At 37.7% G+C, this 22,642-nt stretch overlaps 1 protein-coding gene across 1 annotated transcript in view; it reads right to left on the bottom strand.

Annotated features, from left to right (window-relative positions):
• NDUFS4 (NADH:ubiquinone oxidoreductase subunit S4) overlaps positions 1-11,545 on the bottom strand; it is a 121,996-nt gene extending 110,451 nt beyond the window's left edge. The window contains exon 1 of the mRNA XM_043488661.1: positions 11,421-11,545. Within this exon, the coding sequence (XP_043344596.1) occupies positions 11,421-11,518 (98 nt within the window). The 5' untranslated portion in view covers positions 11,519-11,545. The remainder of the gene's footprint in view (positions 1-11,420) is intronic.
• Positions 11,546-22,642: the final 11,097 nt, after the last annotated feature.

The following is a 22,642-nucleotide window of genomic DNA, read 5'->3' on the forward strand; positions in this document are numbered from 1 at the left end:
ACCACTGGGCCACCTGGGAAGCCAATGTTCATAGAACATTATTCATACTAACCAAAAGGTAGACACTCCCAATGTCCATCAACTTCTGGATAAACAGAGTGTGATATGTCCATTCAACAGAATATCATCCATCAATAAAAAGGAATAAAGTACTGATACATGCTACAATTCAGATAAACCTTGAAAATATTAAAAGAAGCCAGTCACAAAAAGTAACATGTGATCCTCTTTGCATGAAATGCCCAGAGTAGGCAAACTTAAAAGACAGAAAGCAGACTCGTGGCTGCCTAGGGCTAGGGAAAGGGAAAAACACATAGTGATGGCTAATGAGCACAGGATTTCTTCTTGGAGTGATGTTCTAAAACTGACAGTGAACAGTTGTACAACTCCACTAAGTCGTGTCTGACTCTTGCAAATCCACAGACTGTAGCCTGCTAGGCTCCTTTGTGCATGGCATTCTCCTGGCAAGAATATTGGAGTGGGTTGCCATTTCCTTCTCCAGGGGACCTTCCCAATCCAGGAATTGAACCTGGGTCTCCTGCACTGCAGGCAGATTCTTTACCAACTGAGCTATGAGGGAAACCCGTAAATATACTACAAACCATCAAATCATACATTTTATATGAGTGAATTATATGGTAATTATGTCTCAATAAAGTTGTTTAAAAAAAATACAATGATTATACACCAATTAAAATGGTTAAATCTTAAAAATATTGATAATACCAATGTTAATAAGGATATAAAGCAACTAAATTTTATACATTGCTGCTGGAAGAGCAAAATGGTACAACGACTCTGCACAATGGTTTTGCAGTATCTTATAAAGTAAAAGTATATTACCTGAGGCTTCCCTAGTGGCTCAGCGGTAGAGAATCCACCTGTCAACGCAGGAGATGCTGGTTCAATCCCTTGTCCAGGAAGATCCCACATGCCGCGGAGCAACTAAGCCCATCTGCCACAACTGTGGAGCCTGTGCTCTGAGGCCCAGGGACTGCAACTGCTGAGGCCACGCACTGCAGCCCCGGACGCCCCCTCGCACTCTAGAGCCCATGCTCCGCAATGAGAGCTGCTGCCGGGTTGCTTCAGTTGCGTCCGACTCTGTGTGACCCCACAGACGGAGGCCACCTCAATGAGAAGCTCAAACACCAAAATTAGAGAGAAATCCCCACTCACTGCAGTGAGAAAAAGCCTATGCACAGCAATGAAGACCCAGAACAGCTCCCCAAAAAGTGTGGTTACCTATGGCCCAGGAATCTCCCTCCTAGATATATATGCTAGAGAAATGGAATGTGTACACAAAATCTTGTATACAAATGTTTGAAAGTGGCTCTATTTACAACTACCAAAAACTAGAAATAATTCAAAAGACCTTCCGGGGGTAAATGGATAAACTGTGGTACATTCAAACAATGGAATAATATTTAGCAATAAGAAGAATGAGTTATTGACACACACAACTTAGAAGATTCTCGAAGGCATTATGGTGAATGAAAGAAACCAATTTTCACAAGGCTGTATACCATATGGTTCCATTAATATTACAGTCTCAAAATCACAAAATTAAGTAGATGAAGAAAAGATTATCTGTTGCCAGAGATTACAGGGGTTGAGAAGGACTCTTTTGGGGTAAAATATTTTGTTATTCTGTATCCTGATGACTGAGGTAATCACATAAATCCATACATGCGTTAAAATTCTAAAAACTGTTCATCAAAGGAAGACAGTGAATTTTTCTTAATAATTTTAAAAATTAAAAAATGTTAAATCCAATCAAGAGTCAACTCTTTCATGATTTCAATTAACTGACCTACCACATTTGATCACCTCATTTACTTAAAAATACAGTATATAGTTCAAAGACAGATACCGGAAAAATGAAATACATCCTAAGGAGTACCAAGAAGTAGTAAATCATTAGGAAACTTGGTCCTTAATTAGGGGTAAACAAACTAGACATGCTAAGCCTGGAGCAAAAACTCAGAGGGAGAATGACTGATGACAAATGTCTTCAATTAACTGAAGGGCTGACATATGTATAAGGGTTACAATTTTTCCATATAGTATTAAAGAGAAACTTCATTTACCAGTAGGTCTAAATAAAAGTACAGAGGGCTTTTAAGGCTACCAGAAATTCACCATATATTCCTCAAGTGCTAGATTAATCAAGAAGCAGAAAGTTCTGGGGATTCCTGCATTAAATAAAGGATCAGACAGGATGATCCAAGAGTTTTCTTCCACCTCAAACATTCTATGAATCTATGAACTATAACTTCTACAGTTAACCTACCAAAGTAGAAGACACTGAAAATCAAAAAGGTATCCCAATCAAAAAGGTATCCCTTTGTGTCAAAATTTTGACAAAAATCCCTTTGTATCACCTTTCATTGCACAAAAATATTTAATAGCACTCTAAGTTTCCAATTTTAAAAAGACCAAATAAATACAAAACCTTAACAAAAGCCTTATTAAGACCTATTTTATTTCTCTAAATTTCATTTGTACTAAGGACATTAAATTCAAATTATTAATGACCAATTAAATCTAATTACATTAGACATAAAAGACAAAAGTTACAAATATAAATTTCATGCAAACTTCTGTAAGTACAGTGAAGAAATTTCTTGAAAAAGTACTCTTTCCACACAAAGGGTGGTAGTCCTCAAAAGAGCCAAAACATCTGTATTCACTTTAAAGCTCATCAAGACAGACTGACATTTTTAGGAGAAGCATATGGCTTGCTGAACAGCCATCTAGAACAGGATCTTTTGTCTAGTAAAGCTATTCAAGGACCATTTACTTATGTATGGAGTGGCTGAATAAAGAAAAGAACATATTTTTGAGTCCTAGAAAACACAAAGAAATAAATCCTTCATCTAGCTTTGTTAAGGATACAGCAAAACACATTACAAAAGCAGCCAGATCTTTACTCTCAGAGATAGTGCTCTCAAACATCTGAAACAATTCTAAGAAATCACTGAAACAAAAGGACTCTAGAAAAGCTTTCTTAGAGAACTATATCCAGCCAAAGACCACCTCCCTAAAAAAGTCATTTCCATTTTAAAGGATAAAACACTTTCTTCTTAAAACTCTGAAGGGCAGAGTTCAACAGCTGCGCTATATTAAACCTGAGCCCTTCCAAAAGGAAGAACAAGAGTCTCTGGAGAGTGAGTAACATGGCCTGCTTTCTCCAAAATTATCAAAATGCCTGCTTTGCCTCAAAGGAAAGTATCTCCTAGAAAAAGCCTCTATAAAACACACGGGTAGAAAACATAAAACTTAGATTAGGAAAATATACAAAAATAGAAGAGTTTTTGCTGGTTTTTTAAAATCTCCACCTAAGGTAAAATGCATTCTGACGTCCTTCAAGATACAGCATGGAAACTATTAAACAAAAACAGCAGTTTTCAGCCTTACCTTCCCTTCAGAATCACTACAGAACTAGATCTCAACCTAAACTTAGTGAACCAATATATATTGGGACCAAGACATCTGAATTATTTATGCACACAACAGGTGATTTTGATGCATACCAAGAGTTAGTTTAAAAACAACCGAACTAGAGCATGATCCCATAAGGGAAAAAATTTAAGTCTAGACAGTAAAGTCAAGAAAAAAAGGTCACATTTGAGCAACTGGTTCTAAAGAACCTTAGTATTTTAATCTATTAAATACTATTTAATATTTAATACAATTTAATTTTCCTTAAATATTTAATATAACTTAAATTTAATATTTAATCTATTAAAATACTCAGTAACAGATTTGAAACAAATTCTGAATTGTCCTCATGCCATTACTTAAAGGACAAAAGACTTTGAATAGTTTGCTAAAATATCCAGAGATTCGGATGAAAGTTGTTACGAAGAATATGATCACTGCAAAAATACCATCAGGGTGTCTGGATACTGCAAACTGAAAAAAAAGTTATAATAAAGAGCTCACGTAGGACAGAGGAGCCTGATGGGCTGCAGTCCATAGGGTCACAAAAGAGTCAGATAAACTTAGTGACTCAACAACAATTATATGTATTATCTGTCAACGTTTAAAAAGTTCAAGGCTGTAATCACAATAAAGTAAATTTCAGCCACCAACAAAGCTTTAATTCTCTTTTATTTTATACAAAATTCTAATAGGTTTATTTGCTTGGTATACAAATCCATTATAAATGAAAAGTAGTAATAGAAATGCTAAAGGGGAGCAGACCAGTCAAGGAAGGACATAAAAACACTATTAAAAAGCAGACATAAGAACTCAGAAAGCATAGCAGACACCTGATAGTTTTTAAAGGTAGCAGAATACAATAACTTTTTCCCAATGATCACAAGGATAAGGAAGAAAAATATGTTCAGTATACCATGTTCAATATACATTACATGTATTTTGTTTAAGAGGGAAAAACAGTATAGTCATGAAGTTACCTACAGTCTCTTATCAAAAATAATAACAAACTTTAGGGGGAAGATCCTTACCACACACACACAAAAAAGCCCCAATTCCTCAATTGGAGACTCTCATAGTATAAAAGGAACAGTGGAGTGAAAGTAAAGAGCATCAGATAGTCTTTCAAATAAAAAACATACCTTGCTAAAAGGAAAAAAACAGAGAAGACACAACTTGTAAGTTACTATTATCAGACATAATACTTCTTCCTGCAAAAGTCACATATTCCTTTAGCTAAGTCAGACTGTTTCCTAGTAATGTAAACTTAAAAATGTTTCCCCATCTGAAAAATAAGAATAAAAACACCTAAATTCATAGGATTACTTTGAGAAATGGGATAATGAAGGTAAAGTCCTTGGCACAGTGGCTAATACACAGTAAGTGAGAAATGTTAGCTGGTATTATTAATTTGTACTCAGAATAAACATCATAAAATGATTCTCAATGTTCACCAAAGGATATATTTTAGAAGCTTTTTCATTTGAAATGCTCTTATCCTGTATTCACCCTATTCCCAAACAGAGACCTCTTCTAACATGTATTATACAGGAACCAAGTTGTCTCATTTTTCTTCACTAAGTCCCATGTACTATTATTAACTTTTAAGAATTTCAAGTAGCTTGCAGATAGCAAGTCTAATAATCACCTTTAGTTACTATTATTCCTAAAGAGCTCAGATGTTCTGTGAGGAAACTTTCTCAAATAAATTTATTTCCACGTCTTTTTTAAGTTTGAAAACAAAAGAGGAATCAGGACAGTTCTCAAAGAAATGTATGAATACAAAAAAGATCTATTCATGAGACAACTTCAATCCAGAAGTTAACAGGGTTTTACGTGAATATCCTCAACTCAGACCACTGCAAATGATGAGAAAAGAATGTGTGTTGTAGATATTTCATATCCACATGTATGTAGGTTATTGCCTACCTGGCTTTCACTGATGACGCCATTAACAGAAATACTACCTATGGCTTCCTGTTTTTCCGTACCATCTCTGAGTATGTATTTACTCATCTATGTGATAAGTGTTGACTTGTTACTATAAGACCCATTACACTAGGTACTATGAAGTATAGAAAAATAAATTATAACTTTTTCCATCCCTCCAAAAGCCTGTGGCCTAATTACTGATATATCAGTGCACCTACCAAAACCTGCTTATTTTCATTTGTATGTGTAAGAGTCATTATAGGCTGTTATGCTGAGGTAGTCAACAATCCAAACATCTATGTGGCTTATAACAAATTTTATTTTTTAGTCTCTTTATATTTTATATAACCTATAATAATCAGCTCTGCTTTCCCCCATGTTATCTTTATTCCAGGATCTAGGCTGAAAGAAAAAAGCCCACCTGGGACAGCAGAGGAAAAAACAACATGGCAAAACATGGGAAAGTTCCTGGAGCTAGTGTCTGACGTGACCTAGCCATTTCTGGTTAAGATTTCATTGGTCAAAACAAGTCATTTGGCCAATGGGGCAGTGATGCATAATCCTGTCACAGGGAATGGAAATACTATAAATAACAATATCAGCTACCACGATATCCATCAATAAAATTAAAGAAAAGAAAAATATTTGGCCTATTCAAACCAATAATAAAATCAGCATATATTTAGGTAAAATTTACTATGTGCCGAGACATAATTCTAATATTAAGACTAATTAGAATTAGTCTCTGCACAATTGCACTCATCTCACAGGCTAGCAAAGTAGTGCTCAAAATTCTCCAAGCTAGGCTTCAACAGTACATGAACCAAGAGCTTCCAAATGTTCAAGCTGGATTTAGAAAAGGCAGAGGAGCAAGAGATCAAATTGCCAACATCCACTGGATCATCAATAAAACAAAAGAGTTCCAGAAAAACATATACTTCTGCTTTACTGACTACACCAAAGTCTTTGACTGTGTGGATCACAACAAACTTGTGGGAAATTCGAAAGAGATGGGAATACCAGACCACCTTACCTGCCTCCTGAGAAATCTGTATGCAGATCAGGAAACAACAGTTAGAACCGGACATGGAACAATGGACAGGTTCCAATGGGAAAGGAGTACGTCAAGGCTGTATATTGTCACCCTGCTTATTCAATTTACATGCAGACTACATCATGTGAAATGCCAAGCTGGATGAAGCACAAACTGGAATCAAGGTTGCAGGCAGAAATATCGATAACCTCAGATATGCAGATGACACCACCCTTACGGCAGAACTAAAGAGCCTCTTGAAGAAAATGAAAGAGGAGAGTGAAAAAGCTGGCTTAAAGCTCAACATTCAGAAAACTAAGATGATGGCATCCGGTCCCATCACTTCATGGCAAATAGATGGGGAAACACTGGAAAGAGTGGCAGACTTTAGACTCCAAAATCACTGCAGATGGTGACTGCAGCCATGAAATCAAAAGATGCTTATTCCTTGGAAGGAAAGTTATGATCAACTTAGACAGCATATTAAAAAGCAGAGACATTACTTTGCCAACAAAGGTCCATGTAGTCAAAGCTATGGTTTTTTCCAGTGGTCATGTATGGATGTGAGAGTTGGGCTATAAAGAAAGCTGAGCACCAAAGAATTGGTGCTTTTGAACTGTGGTGTTGGAGAAGACTCTTGAGAGTTCCTTGGACTGCAAGGAGAGCCAACCAGTCCATCCTAAAGGAAACCAGTCCTGAATGTTCATTGGAAGGACTGATGCCGAAGATGAAATTCCAATACTTTGGCCACCTGATGTGAAGAACTGATTCACTAGAAAAGACCCTGATGCTAGGAAAGATCAAAGGCAGGAGGAGAAGGGGACAGCAGAGGATGAGATGGTTGGATGGCATCACCAACTCAATGGACACAAGTTTGAGCAAGCTCTGGGAGTTGGTGATGGACAGGGAAGCCTGGAGTGCTGCTATCCATGGGGTCGCAAAGAGTTGGACACGACTGAGTGACTGAACTGAACTGAGAGTGCTCTAGACTCACTCTAGAGCAGGAGCTCAGAGTGTTAAAATATTTAACTAGTGTTTAAATCTCCTAAGAGGAATTCAACAAATATGTCTGCTACTGATGAAAACAGACCCACTAATTAAGGGTATTTTTAATGAGGAAAATAGTCAAAACAATGAAACCTATTAGAAATCACATTAGAAACACTGCAAGCTCACAAAACTTGGTTTTGGTATGTTCCAGACAGCAAAAAGTAGCTGCCCTTCAGAGAGGAATTTGTTTATCCAGCTTATCTGAGGCAGAAGCCAATCTACTGATTTTAAATGTCCTAATAGCTGAAGCTCCAATACTTTGGCTAACTGATGCAAAGAGCCGACTCACTGGAAAAGACCCAGATGCTGGGAAAGATTGAAAGCAGGAGGAGAAGGGGATGACAGAGGATGAGATGGTTGGATGGCATCACCAACTCAATGCACGTGAGTTTGAGCAAACTCCAGGAGATAGTGAAGGACAGGGAAGCCTGGCGTTCTGCAGTCCATGGGTTCCCAAAGAGTCAGATATGACAGCAACTGAAAAACAACAAGTGTTTCTCAAATTTGGGCTGAGACAGTTTCTCAGCAAGGTGTAGTATACGGAGAACTCTTATCAAACTTAATACCTCTTACTCATTGAAGGTTCCTGCAAACTCACAATTTCATACTGGCTTATCTAATGCTGAAAAAGAATACAATACAAAACAGGCCTCACAAAAAGGTCCCACACACTTAGCTCCCACCAGTATTAACAGCACACCCTCTGAAGAACCTAAGGAGCTATATTTGAGGTAAACACAAGACAGTCCAATCGAGAGAAGTGATAGAACAGGGCTAGATGAGATAAGTATACATAAACCGATTAAAGAAAACAAAAAAACACTGTATCAAATGTCCCGAGTCCTAAATACTGCTATTTTGAAATAAAATGCCATTTTTCTCTGGGCCACCCTAATAGCTCAGCTTGTAAAGAATCTGCCTGCAATACAGGAGACCCCGGTTTGATTCCTGGGTTGGGATGATCCGCTGGAGAAGGGATAGGCTACCCACTCCAGTATTCTTGGGCTTCCCTGGTGGCTCAGCTGGTAAAGAATCCACCCACAATGCAAGAGACCTGGGTTCGATCCGTGGAGAACCCAGGAAGATCCCCTGGAGAAGAGTAATATCTAAATAGCTAAACTTACTCTGGACAATTCCTTAGGAAAGTCAGGAAAAATGTAGACCATATATCCAGAGTTTTCTCCCCTCTCCTTCAGCACAGGGAAATAAGAAGCACCTGGAAACACACTCACTCTAGAGCATGTGCTCAGTGACTGGGTCAGCTGAAATCCACTACACCATTTAGTTTTTGTGTCTTTCTTATGTGTACATGTTGTCTGGTTTTTTGGTCTCTTTGGTTATTTTTACAGATATACTACAGTTAAATTCATACATTAATAAGTTAATGTAGCAGTTAACTGCTTCTTTCCTTCTGCTAACATTTTTTTTTTCTTTTCAGTATTTGATCACTACTCCCTTCCTTATCAAGGGCCTTACTGATTCTCCCCTCTCATTTTACTCAAGTGATCTGAAATGTCACATCATTTGCAAATGAAGTAATAAAATACAATGAATTTTAGATGTCTATTTCCCCATTAATTGGATCTCTTTCCACACTCCACCTTTCCAAGTCTTCATTACTCTCAAGTCATAATGTAAAGAGAGTTTAAGGATAAAAAGCAAATAGTGTGTAAGAAAGAAGTGCCATATATTTCCCTCAAGATGAAATTAACAACATAAGCTCTTTAGGTAAAAAAAGAAAAAAAAAAGAAGTAAAGAAAGCAAACAAGTGTATCATTTGACTTGTGTTTAAAATTTGCTTTGACTTTTAAGAATTTTAGTATCTGAAACAAATTTCATCTTATATGATTTAAAGTTTTATTTTCAAATCTCTTCTAACAAACACATTTGCAAGCAGAAACTCTTTAAATGTGGATAAGTAGGACTAATTACCAGAGTCTCCAAAAGCTAGTATCTTAACTTCAACTACTATAAATTGCTAATAAAATGGCTGTGACTTAAACATATAGCACAGCGACGTTTCATTTCTTTATCTTTGGCCACGCCCCAGAAGCTTGTGGGATCTTAGTTCACCCCTGGGATTGAAGCTGGGCCCTCCCCAGTGAAAGGGCAGAGTTCTAAGCACTAGTGTGTGCTAGCTGCTCAGTCATGTCCAACTCTTTGTGACCCCATGGACTGTAGCTCACTAGGCTTCTCTGTCCATAGGATTCTCCAGGCAAGAATACAGGAGTGGATTGCCGTTCCCTTCTCCAGAAGATCTTCCCAACCCAGGGATTGAACCCTGGTCTCCTGCATCTCAGGCAGATTCTTTATCATTTGAGCTACATGGAAATCCTTGTAACTCCTAGACTACCAGGGAATTCCCTATAGCCACGTTTTGACTGGCCATGGACCCTTCAAATTTGCTCTCAGTTCTAGGGCTACTGTGAATTACTTGGAAATGCAAAATTAATCTCCATAGTATCTAGGAGAATAGCTAATCTGGGTCACCTCTATTCTAGACCTAGGTTAACCAGTGGAGTATCTTAGAGAAATACTTTCCATTCTTTAAGTTCCCCATAAGTAGACCAGTTAATTACAATTTTTTTTTTCAATGACACTATATTATATGAGCTTCTCTGATGGCTCAGAGGTGAAGAATTCGCCTGCCAACGTAGAAACACAAGAGATGCGGTTTCCATCCCTGGGTCGGGAAGATCCCCAGAGAAGGAAATGGCAACCCACTGCAGTATTCTTGCCTGGAGAATTCCATGCACAGAGGAGCTGGCGCGGGGGTACAGTCCATGGGATCGCAAGAGTTGGACACGACTTAGCAACTAAACAACAACAATAACAGTACCATGTATATATTCCGCTCAAGACTTTTAATAAGTCATCGACCATACCTAGGGCATCTTTGCCATCCATCATCCACTATTTAAAACCTAAATAAAACTTATCTCCAAAAATCCTTCCTAATTAACTCTTTCCAACTCTCTGTATTCCCTTTATATTTAATATAACTCTAAACTAATTTCAATAGACTCTCTTTTCAATTTTTAACCACTCCCATTCCTCACACCCCCTTCAGTTCTGTCCATCCAGTCTTTCCATCGCTGTTCTAAGCACTTCTGCAGAGGGCAATTAACAAAAGCCCTGGTTTATATTTATACTAACAAGCTATGAAAATAGCAATTTAACAAAATAATAAGTTTTTTGCAGATAAAAATGCTCGATAATAGGTGTGTGGGCACGTGCGCTGTTGTGTTATACTAAAATTAGGAAAATTCAGAAAAATAGGGAAATGGAGGATTGAGTAATGCAGTCAAAAAAGAAAACACCACCACAAAAATGCTTCAGTGCAAAACAATGAACAATAATCTCTGAATTAGTGAGGCTTTAATAAAATTCTGGATGGGAAACATCTCGGCATTACCACCAGCCTTTTTAAAATTACTTTCCAGTATTACTAGCAGCGGTATTTTTACTAACATTGAATTCCAACCAAGTTTTCCTCCCAAGCAGCCTGACAAAATGTTTCAGTTCAGAAACCCAATCAATACCACTTAAAGTCGTGTAAGGGAAAGAGAGATTCAACCCTCCAGTAAAAACTGGAGTGATGGGCAAACAGGTGAAAAATGGACGGTTTCGGAAAGGGGGGAAGAAAAATGAGACTCCGCCTCCTCTCTGGGGGCTCAGACTCGGTTCACAGCTTCGGAGACAACCCCATACCCCAGACCCTCTCACATAGCAGCATTGCAAGGTTCTAAGAAACCAGGGGTCCTCCTCCCCTCTCCCCGCATGCACGCCCCCACTCGCCTGGCCAAGCTCCCCTAGATCGCCCCAAATCCGCCCGCCCTTTCCCGAGGAAAGGGTCAGCAAAGGACGTTTTCCCGAGGCCTTCTCCGGGACCCAGCTAGCAGAGACCTCCGCAAAGGTGGGGAGACCCGAGAAGCTTGAAGAAGAAGCCTCACAATCCTGTTACCTGGTCGAAACCTTGGAAACAGAAACGGCAGCTACAGTCGCTACCCTTCTCCCCCACAACGCTTGCCTCAGCGCCACTGACATTGAGACCGCCGCCATCTTGCTACAGGCAGACACTAGGACGGATCACCGCAAGGGACAAGCTTCCTTCGTTTTCAAGCCCATGAAACAGCAACGCGAAAGAGTGGTGCGGGGGGGGGCGGTTAATTTGATTCTTGTTAGGTGTTTTGTTAAATAATGGAGTTTTTTAAAGAGGTGAAACGTTTGGTTGCAAGAGATAAGAAGGAAAATGGACGGAAGAAAAATTTAAGAAGTGCATTAAGTGTAAATATCAGCCTCATAAAATAAAATCCTTGTCTGTTGTTAGGAATGGTTTACATACCGGTTAATGAAGAGACCGAAAGAAAATGCTTGAGAATTTCAACACCTGCAACTCATAATTTTTTTCAAAGGACTCAATATAAGGGGCTGAGCCCACTAGAAGAGCCAGAGGGCTCGTTGGTTCTTGAGAACCTAAAGTAGTACTTTTCCAAAATGTTGCCAGATTCAGTTTGCAAGCCCTCAGGAAAGACTGTATTCAGTTTGATGTTCTGCAGTTGATAGTTATAATGATCATATTTTCCAAATGAAAAACCTAGACATATGGCCTGCCAGAAGTTTTTTTTTTTTTTTTGACGTGTGTTTTCATATGAAAAACTTATGAAACATAGTATTTTATATCAGTCTTTTCCCAGTAGATCCTGAACGTGTAATCGTAATCCATGGATACTAGACATCCGAAACAAAAATTATCTTCTGAGGCAATTGTTAGAAACATATTTGTATTTTGGGCTACTAACCTTAAGAACAATGATTAACTGTGGATTATAAAATAAAAAGCTGGTTCATTGGTGGGGTGTGCTACTTTAGAGAACTTTTTTTAAGTTAGAATGCCCTGCTTTTAAAATTAAGCAGGTGAAAACAATCTTTATTAAAAGAATAGTATTAACAGGTGGATGGGGAATGCCTTGGTTCTGCATTAAGGCCAATTAAAAGAAAACAAAATACATAAGGGAAAGGGGTTAAGAAAGAGATTGAGTGGGGAGGGAAATGGGATGGGTGTTTAAGAGGGAAGGGGACATAGGTATACCTATGGCTGATTCATGTTGCTCTTTGGCAGAAACCAACACAATGCTGTAAAGCAATTAGCCTTCAATTAAAAATAAATTAATTTTAAAAAAAGATTGAGCACCACAGCACCCAGTACCAGAGAGAAAGCCTTGTCCAGGGAAAGAGGAAATACACAGAAAGATGGAGGAAGAGATATCTCACAGAGAATTTTCTTTTAAACTTTTAATTTTGAAATAGATTTCACAGGAAGTGGCAAAAACAGTACAGAGAGCTCTTATACAAACTTAATCCAGTTTCCCCCATTGATTATGTCTTATATAATTGTTGTACAGTATGGAAGCCAGGAAACTGAGTTTGATATAAAGTGTTTATGCATTCCTTTGTCATTCTATCACGTGTCAATTCATGAAACCCTTAACAGAATCAAGACACAGAACTGTTCCATCACCCCAAAGATTTCCCCTGGTGCTACTCTTTTATATACCCACCTCCCAACCCCTGGCCACTACTACCGTTTCCAATTGTATAATTTCATATTTCAAGAATGCATGTAAATAGACTCATATATATAACTTTTTGACATTGGCTTCTTTCGCTCTTCATTGTGCCTTTGAGATCCATTCAGGTTACTGTGTTTAACAATAGTTCATCTCTTTTTATTGCTGGGTAGTATTCTGTAGGTCATTAGTCTAAATTCTCTAGAAAAACAAACTGAATAGGATATATATATCTCTGGATTATCACAGTTTGATTAACCATTCACCTGCTGCAGAACATTTTGTTTTCGTTAGGACTATTACAGATAAAACTGCTACGAACAATCATGTACAGGTTTTTGTGTGGACAAAAATTTTCATTTCTCTGGGATAAATACTCAAATGTGCAATGTATATTTTGTTTTTTTAATAAAACTGCTAAACTATTTTCCAGAAAACTTGTACCATTTTTCATTCCCACTACCACTGTATGAGAACCAGATTCTCCGTGTCCCCACCAATATTTGGTATTTTTAAATTTCAGTTCAGCTAACATAAATAATAGGTGTGTAATGAGAGTTCATCAAGATCTTAACTTATATTCCCATGATGTGGAATATCTTTTCATGTGTTTATTTGCCATTATGAGTATTCCATTCAGTTCAATCTCTCGTTTTGCCCATTTTCTAATTGCATTATTGGTTTTTTGCTGTTACATTTTGAGAGGTTTTATGTAGTCCAGATATGAGTCTTTTATCAGATATGTGATTCACAAATATTTTCTCCTATCTGTAGCTTGTCTTTTCATCCTCTTAACAGGATGTGTTGCTCAGTAAATATTTTTAATTTTGATGAAGTCCAGTTTAGTCGTTTTTAAATTTATGAATTATGCTTTCTTTCGCTTCCATGTTTTACTTATTTATTTTTGTTGCATTATAATTAACATGCAATATTGTAGTAGTTTCAAGTGTTTAACAGTAATTCAATATTTTTGTACTTTATTAAATGAATATGGCAGTAAGGCCATTTGCCATCTATCACCATACAAAGTCGTTATGATATTATTGACTGTATTCCCTATGTGTACATTATATCCTTGTGACTTCTTTATTTTATAGCTAGAAGTTTCTGCCTCTTAATCCCTTTCACCTATTTTGTCTGTCTCCCTACCCTACTCCCATCTGGCAGCCACCAGTTTGTTCTCTGTTTCTATTTTGTTTTGTTTGCCCATTTGTTTTATACTTTACATTCCACATGTAAGTGAAATCATACAGTATCTGTTTTTCTCCGTTTGACTTATTTCACTTAGCATAATACCCTCCAGATCCATCTATGTTTCATTATTACTTGTGGCTGAGTAATATTCCATTTTGTATATAGACCACTCCTTCTTTATTCATTCATCTATTGATTGATACTTAGGTTGCTTTCATGTCTTGTCTATTTTAAATCTTTCTGTAATAAACATAGTGGAGCATATATCTTTTCAAATCAGTGTTTTCATTTTCTTCGGATACATACCCAGAAGTTGATTTGCTGGATCATGTGGCAGTTCTATTTTTAGTTTCTTGAACCCCCATCCTGTTGCTTTTGGTATCTTGTCCAAGTACTGTTTACCAACCCTAGGTCCTAAAGATTTTCTGTTTTCTTCTAAAGGTTTTTTTGCCTCACCTTTTACATTTGATTCTATGACCCACTCGAGTTAGTTTTCGAGTTAACTTTTAAGTTAATAAGGTGTGAGGTATAGGTCAAAGTTCAGTTTTTTACCTGTGGATACCCAATTGTTTTAGCGCTATGCGTTGAAAAGATTGTCCTTCTCTCACTAAATTGGTTTTGTACCTTTGTCAAAAAAACAGTTAGCCGTATTTGTGTGTGGCTATTTCTGGGTTCTCTATTTCAGGAGAATTTTAAGGCTAAGGGTGACTTTGATTTTAGATTAAATTTTTATAAATATGTTTTCTTTTTTAAGGAGTAACATATGATCTGTCCAAATATTCATAAGAGCAACTTACTATAGCTATGTTTCTAGTCCTATTGGCCTAAACCCAACCTTTCCACCTACTTCCACCTACTGTAGTACCTTCCTTCTATGAGTTTGCAATCCCAGCAAAACCTTCACTCTCCAGTTTTTTTTTTTTGCCTTGACCTGTGTCTTCTGTGTTGGCAGGTGGATGCTTTATCACTGAGCCACGTAGGAAGCCTGGATCATAAGGTAGCTCTATTTTCAGTTTCTTGAGGAACCTCCGTACTGTTTTCCATCATGGCTTTCTAATTTACACTCCCACAAACAGTGCACAAAGGTTTCCTTTTCTCCATACCCACAGCTCATGACCCCAAGCTAGCATTGCCAATAATACACTCCTATAGAATCTCTGGTTCTCCTGATCTTCTGCTGGATTTCCTCACCCACCCATACATGAGTTGCTTTCTGACCTCACATACACAATGTAAGCCTGAGAATGAAACAGAAATAACTTGCTGTGTGCTTTTTTTTTTCCCAGCAATTTCACCTAAACTATAGATTCTACCACTAAGCTTAATAGAATGTCTAGGTCCAAATACCATTTTAGTATCTCAATAGGAGTATTAAAATATGAGTTGACTTTAACTTTTGCTTGCATTTCTTGCATGGTTCCCAGAATACTCCTCCTGAGCCGCTCATGATGGCTAAATAAAATAGCAACCTAAGATACTTAATTTACTACCAACAATTACTCACTATCTAACCTTATCTGATCAGGACCTTTGTGCTAGCTGTTCTCTGTGGCTAGAATGCTATTCCTTGTGTCTGGAATAATCTCTCACCTTTCTCTCTCTCACACAAATCACCTTTTCAATGATGCCCTTTCCGACTACCCTGTCTAAACTTTTGACCCCACCACAACACTTTCTATTCATCTTCCCTGCTTTATTTTTCCTCCTTAGCATTTTTGTAAGTTTTAGCACTTTATGAACTTTCTGCAATAAATGTGAATTATAAAATGAGGGAGAAAATTGTCCAGTAGTTAAGATCGATCTTCTACTTATGGATGTAAACTTTTCCTACCCAGGAATGTTGCCAGGAATAATTATTCTATTTCTGCAATTAACCAAATGAAGATATTTTACTTAGTTACAACAATTAGTGAACTATATAATTCTACTCTCCCTATACCTGGAAATCTGCAGGAAATCTGCATTTATATCCACTTTGGATATAAATGGAACACATAATCATGTCACCTGTATAAATCCCTCCACTGGCTTACCAGTGTCCTCAGGATAAAGACAAAAACCCCTTCACCTGATCTGACAGGCTCCATAAGATCTGTCCCCACCTTCTTTCCTGCCTACCTACTGACTGTCCTGCACTGAACCTTTCACAAATGGTCACCTTTGCCTCTTCTCTAGCCACCCTCCTTGCCTTTCAGATCACAGCATGGGAGTCCCTCCCTGTGGTAGAAAATGAAGGTATCTTATACGCATTTCCCACCTCCCCCTTCCTTGATGACAGAGCCTGAATCCTACTATAGAGGATTAAAAAAAATGTTGTATTCTTGCTTTTCCATCAGCTTGCAGCTAGCGCGTGGACATGGGCCAGGCCAAGAGATCTGACGTTCCTTCTGAGAAAACAGGGTTCTGAAAAAAAGAGAACCTAGCCAACAAGAAAGGATGGGAGAGCAGAGAGAGGGTAAGAGCCTAGGGCTTTAATGGCATTGTTGAGCTTCTGAATCAACCCTGATCAAAACACCTCTAGACTTGTTATAAGTGGCTTAAGTGTTGAAGCCTCCATTTGTTAGATACCCTGTAGTGGAAAAGATTGTTGAAAGTAAAAGTCACTAAGTCATGTCTGACTCTTTGCAACCCATGGACTACACAGTCCATGGAATTCTCCAGACCAGAATACTAGAGTGAGTAGCCTTTTCCTCCTTTGGAGGATCTTCCCAACCCAGGAACCTAACCCAGGTCTCCTGCACTGCAGGCAGATTCTTTACCAGCTGAGCCACCAGGGAAGCCCAAGAATACTGGAGTGGGTAGCCTATCCCTTCTCCAGCGGATCTTCCCAACCCAGGAATCAAACCAGGGTCTCCTGCACTGCAGGCGGATTCTTTACCAACTGAGCTATCAGGAAATGTTTGTTACTGATGTTCTTTTTATCTGAAGTTTCACATGCAAGAATTACTTCTCTGACTTCCCTGACCATGTCAATTCCTCTTTTTATAGCCCCACCTAGCCCTTCAGAGCACCTCCTATGCTGCAGTTTCAATAATGCAATGTAGTCATCTTTCTCCAGAATGTAAAGTAAGTTCTCTGAGGACAGGGATCATATCTGATTTTGCAGATCGTTTTGCCTATACCGGACACATAGCAGGACCCAAAGAACGTGTAGAATCCATGAACAAAGGAATGAATGAAGCTAATTAGAACTTTAAAAATATCAAAAATAAGGAGAAAGAGCCTTTCCTTTTTGCTACTTTTGCTCATGAAAAGTAGATACAAATTGTTTTCAAGGTGCTTTTTGCCTCAGGTCTACAGATCTTATTGGTTTATATTATTTCATCTTTGATCAAGTACCATTTCATGAAGACCTTGGTGGGATACTAGGGATAGGGGTCAATGTTACTGGCAAAAGACCTGAAACCATAAATCTACTTTTTACTAGGCCTGCATTTAAAAAAAAAAATTTAATAACCCTTTTCATTTCCTCATTTCTCACATTTCAAATACAGGATATAAGCCTGAAAATGGTACACAAATAATTTGCTGTGTGCATTTATTTTTTTAACAATTTCACCCAAACTAGTTTCTACCACTAGGTTTAATAAATGTTTAGGTACAGATACTGTTTTCTTATTTCAGATACGAGTATTAAAATATGAATTTGTTTTGCTTCTTGCTTGCATTTCAAGCATGGTGGCCAAAAGAAACATTTAGTTTAGTTTTTCTAATGCCATGTGAAATTTACAGTGGATTTGAAGTTGTCTGGTTTTAATTTTTTCCCTTTGCACATGGGTCTTCAATAAAGCATCCAGAAGAAAATAAATTAAAACCAGACATTTCTATCAGAAGTTTCACATGCAATCACTATAGACATGAAAAAATTCCACCATCACTTATTGGCTACAAACTAATATTTTAAATCGCATCTTATTTTTCACAGTTAATTTAATTGAAAACCTTGAATTAATACCTTATCATCTTATAAAATTATTATGACATCTGGCAGGGTTGCTGAGGCTTTGGCAACAAACAAAATAATTTCTACCGATAGTGAAGGAATACCGCTTGAAATTATTTTTGGAAATCAAAGTGTGCAAACAATCAAAATTCCTAAAAGCTCAAAGAATTTTCCCACATAAATTTGATCACATGCCCCATCACAACCTGGAGTTCTAGTCCTAAATTTTCAGTGTTTATGGGTCATTTTCAAACTTGACAAGTGAAAAACCAAATTAATTATATTTTTTCCCTTTCTCTTACCTAGAGCAAATCTGTTCCTCACATTCAGTCTTTCTGGCTTGGCAAAATACTGTCATCTTTCTTCCAATATAAGATGTCATCAACTGTAAAATGTATTGTTTTTCTCTACTACTAAGTATAAAAAATGCCAGCAATTAAACCATGACACAATACCAACTCTATTATATATCCTGCTTTCAGAGAGGTAAAATGTGGGGAAAATTCACATTTTAGAAGCAAAGAAACATAGTAATTACCTAATCTATGTCCTCCCCTTTATCATAAGGAATAGAAGTCATTATTTACTGGTCTCTGGAATAAATATTTTATTGCTAGGAATAACCATGTAACAAGTTCTGACCAAAGAAATGTAAGAAAAAAGTATCATGTGACACTTTCTGGGAAACCTCCTGTAAACATAGACAGTAATTGTACCTCTTTGTCCTGCCCTCCCCCTTTTTCTTTATTTCTTCTATCACCCTGCTATGAAGATGCGAATGTGAAGCCTCAGACCATGTAAACGAGAGCTCTGTGATGAGCAAATAATGAGGTGAAGGAGACTGGATACTCCAACCATCTTTTGATTTCAGAAGCACTGTATTGATCCTACCATGGTTTCCCTGTTCTTCACTTTCTTGATGATGGCTCTCCTCACTGTGTGTCGTGTGTTGGTATGTGTGTGGGCTTCGTCACTCCCCACTGATCCACATTAAATTCCATGGATGGTTATTATGGTCATTTTCTTGCTTACACTTGTGATTCCCTTGTCCCTCTCTCTTTCTTGTATTCAGTGAAATTGCCACCTAGGTTAAATTCACCTGTCTTTCTATCCTGCACCTTCACCTATGCCGCTAAACACAACTGGGGAAAAACACCAAATTATACTGACTTGTCTCACTTTACCACAACCCTCAAGTTGGCCTTTAATGCTACTTGCCAAACATATTGCGTGTGCATGCTTAGTTGCTTCAGTCATATCCGACTCTTTGCAATCCCATGCACTGTAGCCTGCCAGGCTCCTCTGTCCATGGGATTCTCCAGGCAAGAATACTGGAGTGGGTTGCCATGCTCTCCTCTAGGGGATCTTCCTGGCCCAGGGAACAAACCCATGTCTGCTGTGTTTCCTGCATTGGCAGGAAGGTTCTTTACCACTAGTGCCATCTGGGAATCCCAAATTTCCTATGTTCTATATTCATATATTCTTAACCCATTTACTTTTTTACACATTTTCCTTTCTCCTCAAACTTCTGTTTCCTCTTCTCCTATCCTTACTCCTTGCTGGTAACTCTTCTATTTCCTTGAGAAATTTCATTAGTGAGAAGAATTTTTCTCAAATCCTCCTACACTATTGGTAAGAATATAAATTGGTATAGCCACTATGGAGAACAATACGGAGTTTTCTTTCAGTCCAGTTCAGTCGCTCAGTCGTGTCTGACTCTTTGCGACCTCATAAACTGCCTCACGCCAGGCTTCCCTGACCATCACCAACTCCTGGAGCTTACTCAAACTCATGTCCATTGAGCCAGTGATGCCATCCAACCATCTCATCCTCTGTTATCCCCTTCTCCTCCTGCCTTCAATCTTTCCCAGGATCAGAGTCTTTTCAAATGAGTCAGTACTTTGCATCAGGTGGCCAAAGTATTATAGTTTCAGCTTCAGCATCAGTCCTTCCAATGAATATTCAGGACTGATTTCCTGGTATTGACTGGATTGACTGGTTGGATCTCCTTGCAGCCCAAGGGACTCTCAAGAGTCTTCTTCAACACCACAGTTCAAAAGCATCAATTTGTCAGCACTCAGATTTCTTTATAGTCCAACTCTCGCATCCATGGTATGATCTCTGTTCGTTTCTAAGAAAAACCATTCAATATTATAGTAATACAAGTCTATGCCCTGACCAGTAATGCTGAAGAAGCTGAACGGTTCTATGAAGACCTACAAGACCTTCTAGAACTAACACCCAAAAAAGATATCCTTTTCATTATAGGGGACTGGAATGCAAAAGTAGGAATTCAAGACATACCTGGAGTGACAGGCAAATTTGGCCTTGGAGTACAAAGCAAAGCAGGTCAAAGGCTAACAGAGTTTTGCCAAGAGAATGCAAACTTCTCTAGGCACTGGTCATAGCAAATACCCTCTTCCAATAACACAAGAGAAGACTCTACACATAGACATCACCAGATGGCCAATACTCAAATCAGACTGATTATATTCTTTGCAGCCAAAGATGAAGAAGCTCTATACAGTCAGCAAAAACAAGACTGGAAGCTGAATGTGGCTCAGATCGTGAACTCCTTGCTGCCAAATTCAGACTGAAATTGAAGAAAATAGGGAAAACCACTGGACCATTCAGGTACGACCTAAATCAAATCCCTTATGATTATACAGTGGAGATAACAAATAGATTCAAAGGATTCGATCTGATAGACAGAGTATCTGATGAACTATGGACGGAGGTTTGTGACATTGTACAGGAGACAGGGATCAAGACCATCCCCAAGAAAAAGAAATACAAAAATGCAAAATGGTTGTCTGAGGCGGCCTTACAAATAGCTGAGAAAAGAAGAGAAGCTAAAGGCAAAGGAGAAAAGGAAAGATACCCATTTGAATGGAGGTTTCTTAAAAAACTAAAAATAGAATTACCATATGACCCAGAAATCCCATTACTGGGCTTATACCCAGAGGAAAGCATAATTCAAAAAAAAAATATATGCACTCCAATGTTCATGGCAGCACTGTTTACAATAGCCAGGATATGGAAGTAAGCTAAATGTCCATCAACAGAGGAATAGATTTTAAAAGATGTGAGATACACACACACACACACACAATTGAATATTGTTGTTTAGTCACTAAGTTGTGTCTGACTCTTGCAACCCCATGGACTGTAGCCTGCTAGGCTCCACTATCCATGGGATTTTCCAGACAATAATACTGGTGTGGATTGCCATGTCCTTCTCGAAGGGATCTTCCTGACTCAGGGATCAAACCCACATGTCCCACATTGGCAGGTGGATTTTTTACCACTGAGCCACCACAGAAGCCCACATATATACAATGGAGTATTACTCATCAATAAAAAAGAACAAAATACTGCCATTTGCAGTAACATAGACGTACCTAGAGATTGTCATACTGAATGAAGTAAGTCAGACACAGAAAGACAAATACATGATATTGCTTATATGTAGAATCTAAAAAAGAGGGGTTCCAATGAACCTATCTACAAAAAGAAGTAGTCACAGATGTAGAAAACAAATTTACAGTTAAAAGTGGATAAAGGGCAAGGGGGATAATGAGATCTGGATTGACATATACACACTACTATAGATAAAATAGAACAATTCTAATGAGATCCTGCTGTCTAGTACAGGGAACTCTACTCAGTACTCTGTAATGGCCTATTTGGGAAAAGAATCTTAAAAGAAAAAGAAAAAAGAGGATATATATATATATATATGCATAACCAATTCACTTTGCTATATACCTGAAACTTAACACATTGCAAATCAACTATATGCCAATAAAAAATTTTTAATTAAAAATAAATCATAAATTTCGATATTTGTTATGCTATTTTTCTGACAGATGGCAGTGAAGTGTCTTGTCCTAACAAAAGCTAGAATAGTGTGATAGTTTAAAATATCTTAAGGAAGGAAATTCTCTTTCTAATTTGCATGAAAGTGATATATTAAATTATCTTTTTTTATGTAACATTTATTGAAAATAAGATAATGAGTTTTTGTATGTCACAAACATTTTGTAACACAGTTTTAAATTGTCTTTTGAGCTGTTTTGAGCTGTTCTTTTTTACTGCAGAAAAGTTTTAAAAATAATTTTGTGTAGTCAAGTTTATTATGTTTTTCTTTTATCATCTGTGTTTATATCCTGCTGAAAGAACCCTTCCCAATGATATTGGAAACATAGGGATTTTCATATACTAATTATGTAATCACCCTTGTTATTGAATTATTTCTAAACTTTTTTTCAAACAGCTGTTGAAATAATTTGCTTTTTGTCCACCTTGGATGGATAAATGTGATGATTAGTAAAAAATAAATAAAGTAAAATTTACAAGTTTTGGGAAAAAATTAAAAGAAGAAGAACTCTTTTCCAGATACCCATCACCATTTCACTGACCAGCAGCTGCACCTACATACTCTGCCTTCCCTTGGATGAACTATTCCCACCCCTATCT

Source organism: Cervus canadensis, chromosome 16 (genome assembly GCF_019320065.1).
Source record: "Cervus canadensis isolate Bull #8, Minnesota chromosome 16, ASM1932006v1, whole genome shotgun sequence".
In the NCBI taxonomy this organism is placed as follows: domain Eukaryota; kingdom Metazoa; phylum Chordata; class Mammalia; order Artiodactyla; family Cervidae; genus Cervus; species Cervus canadensis.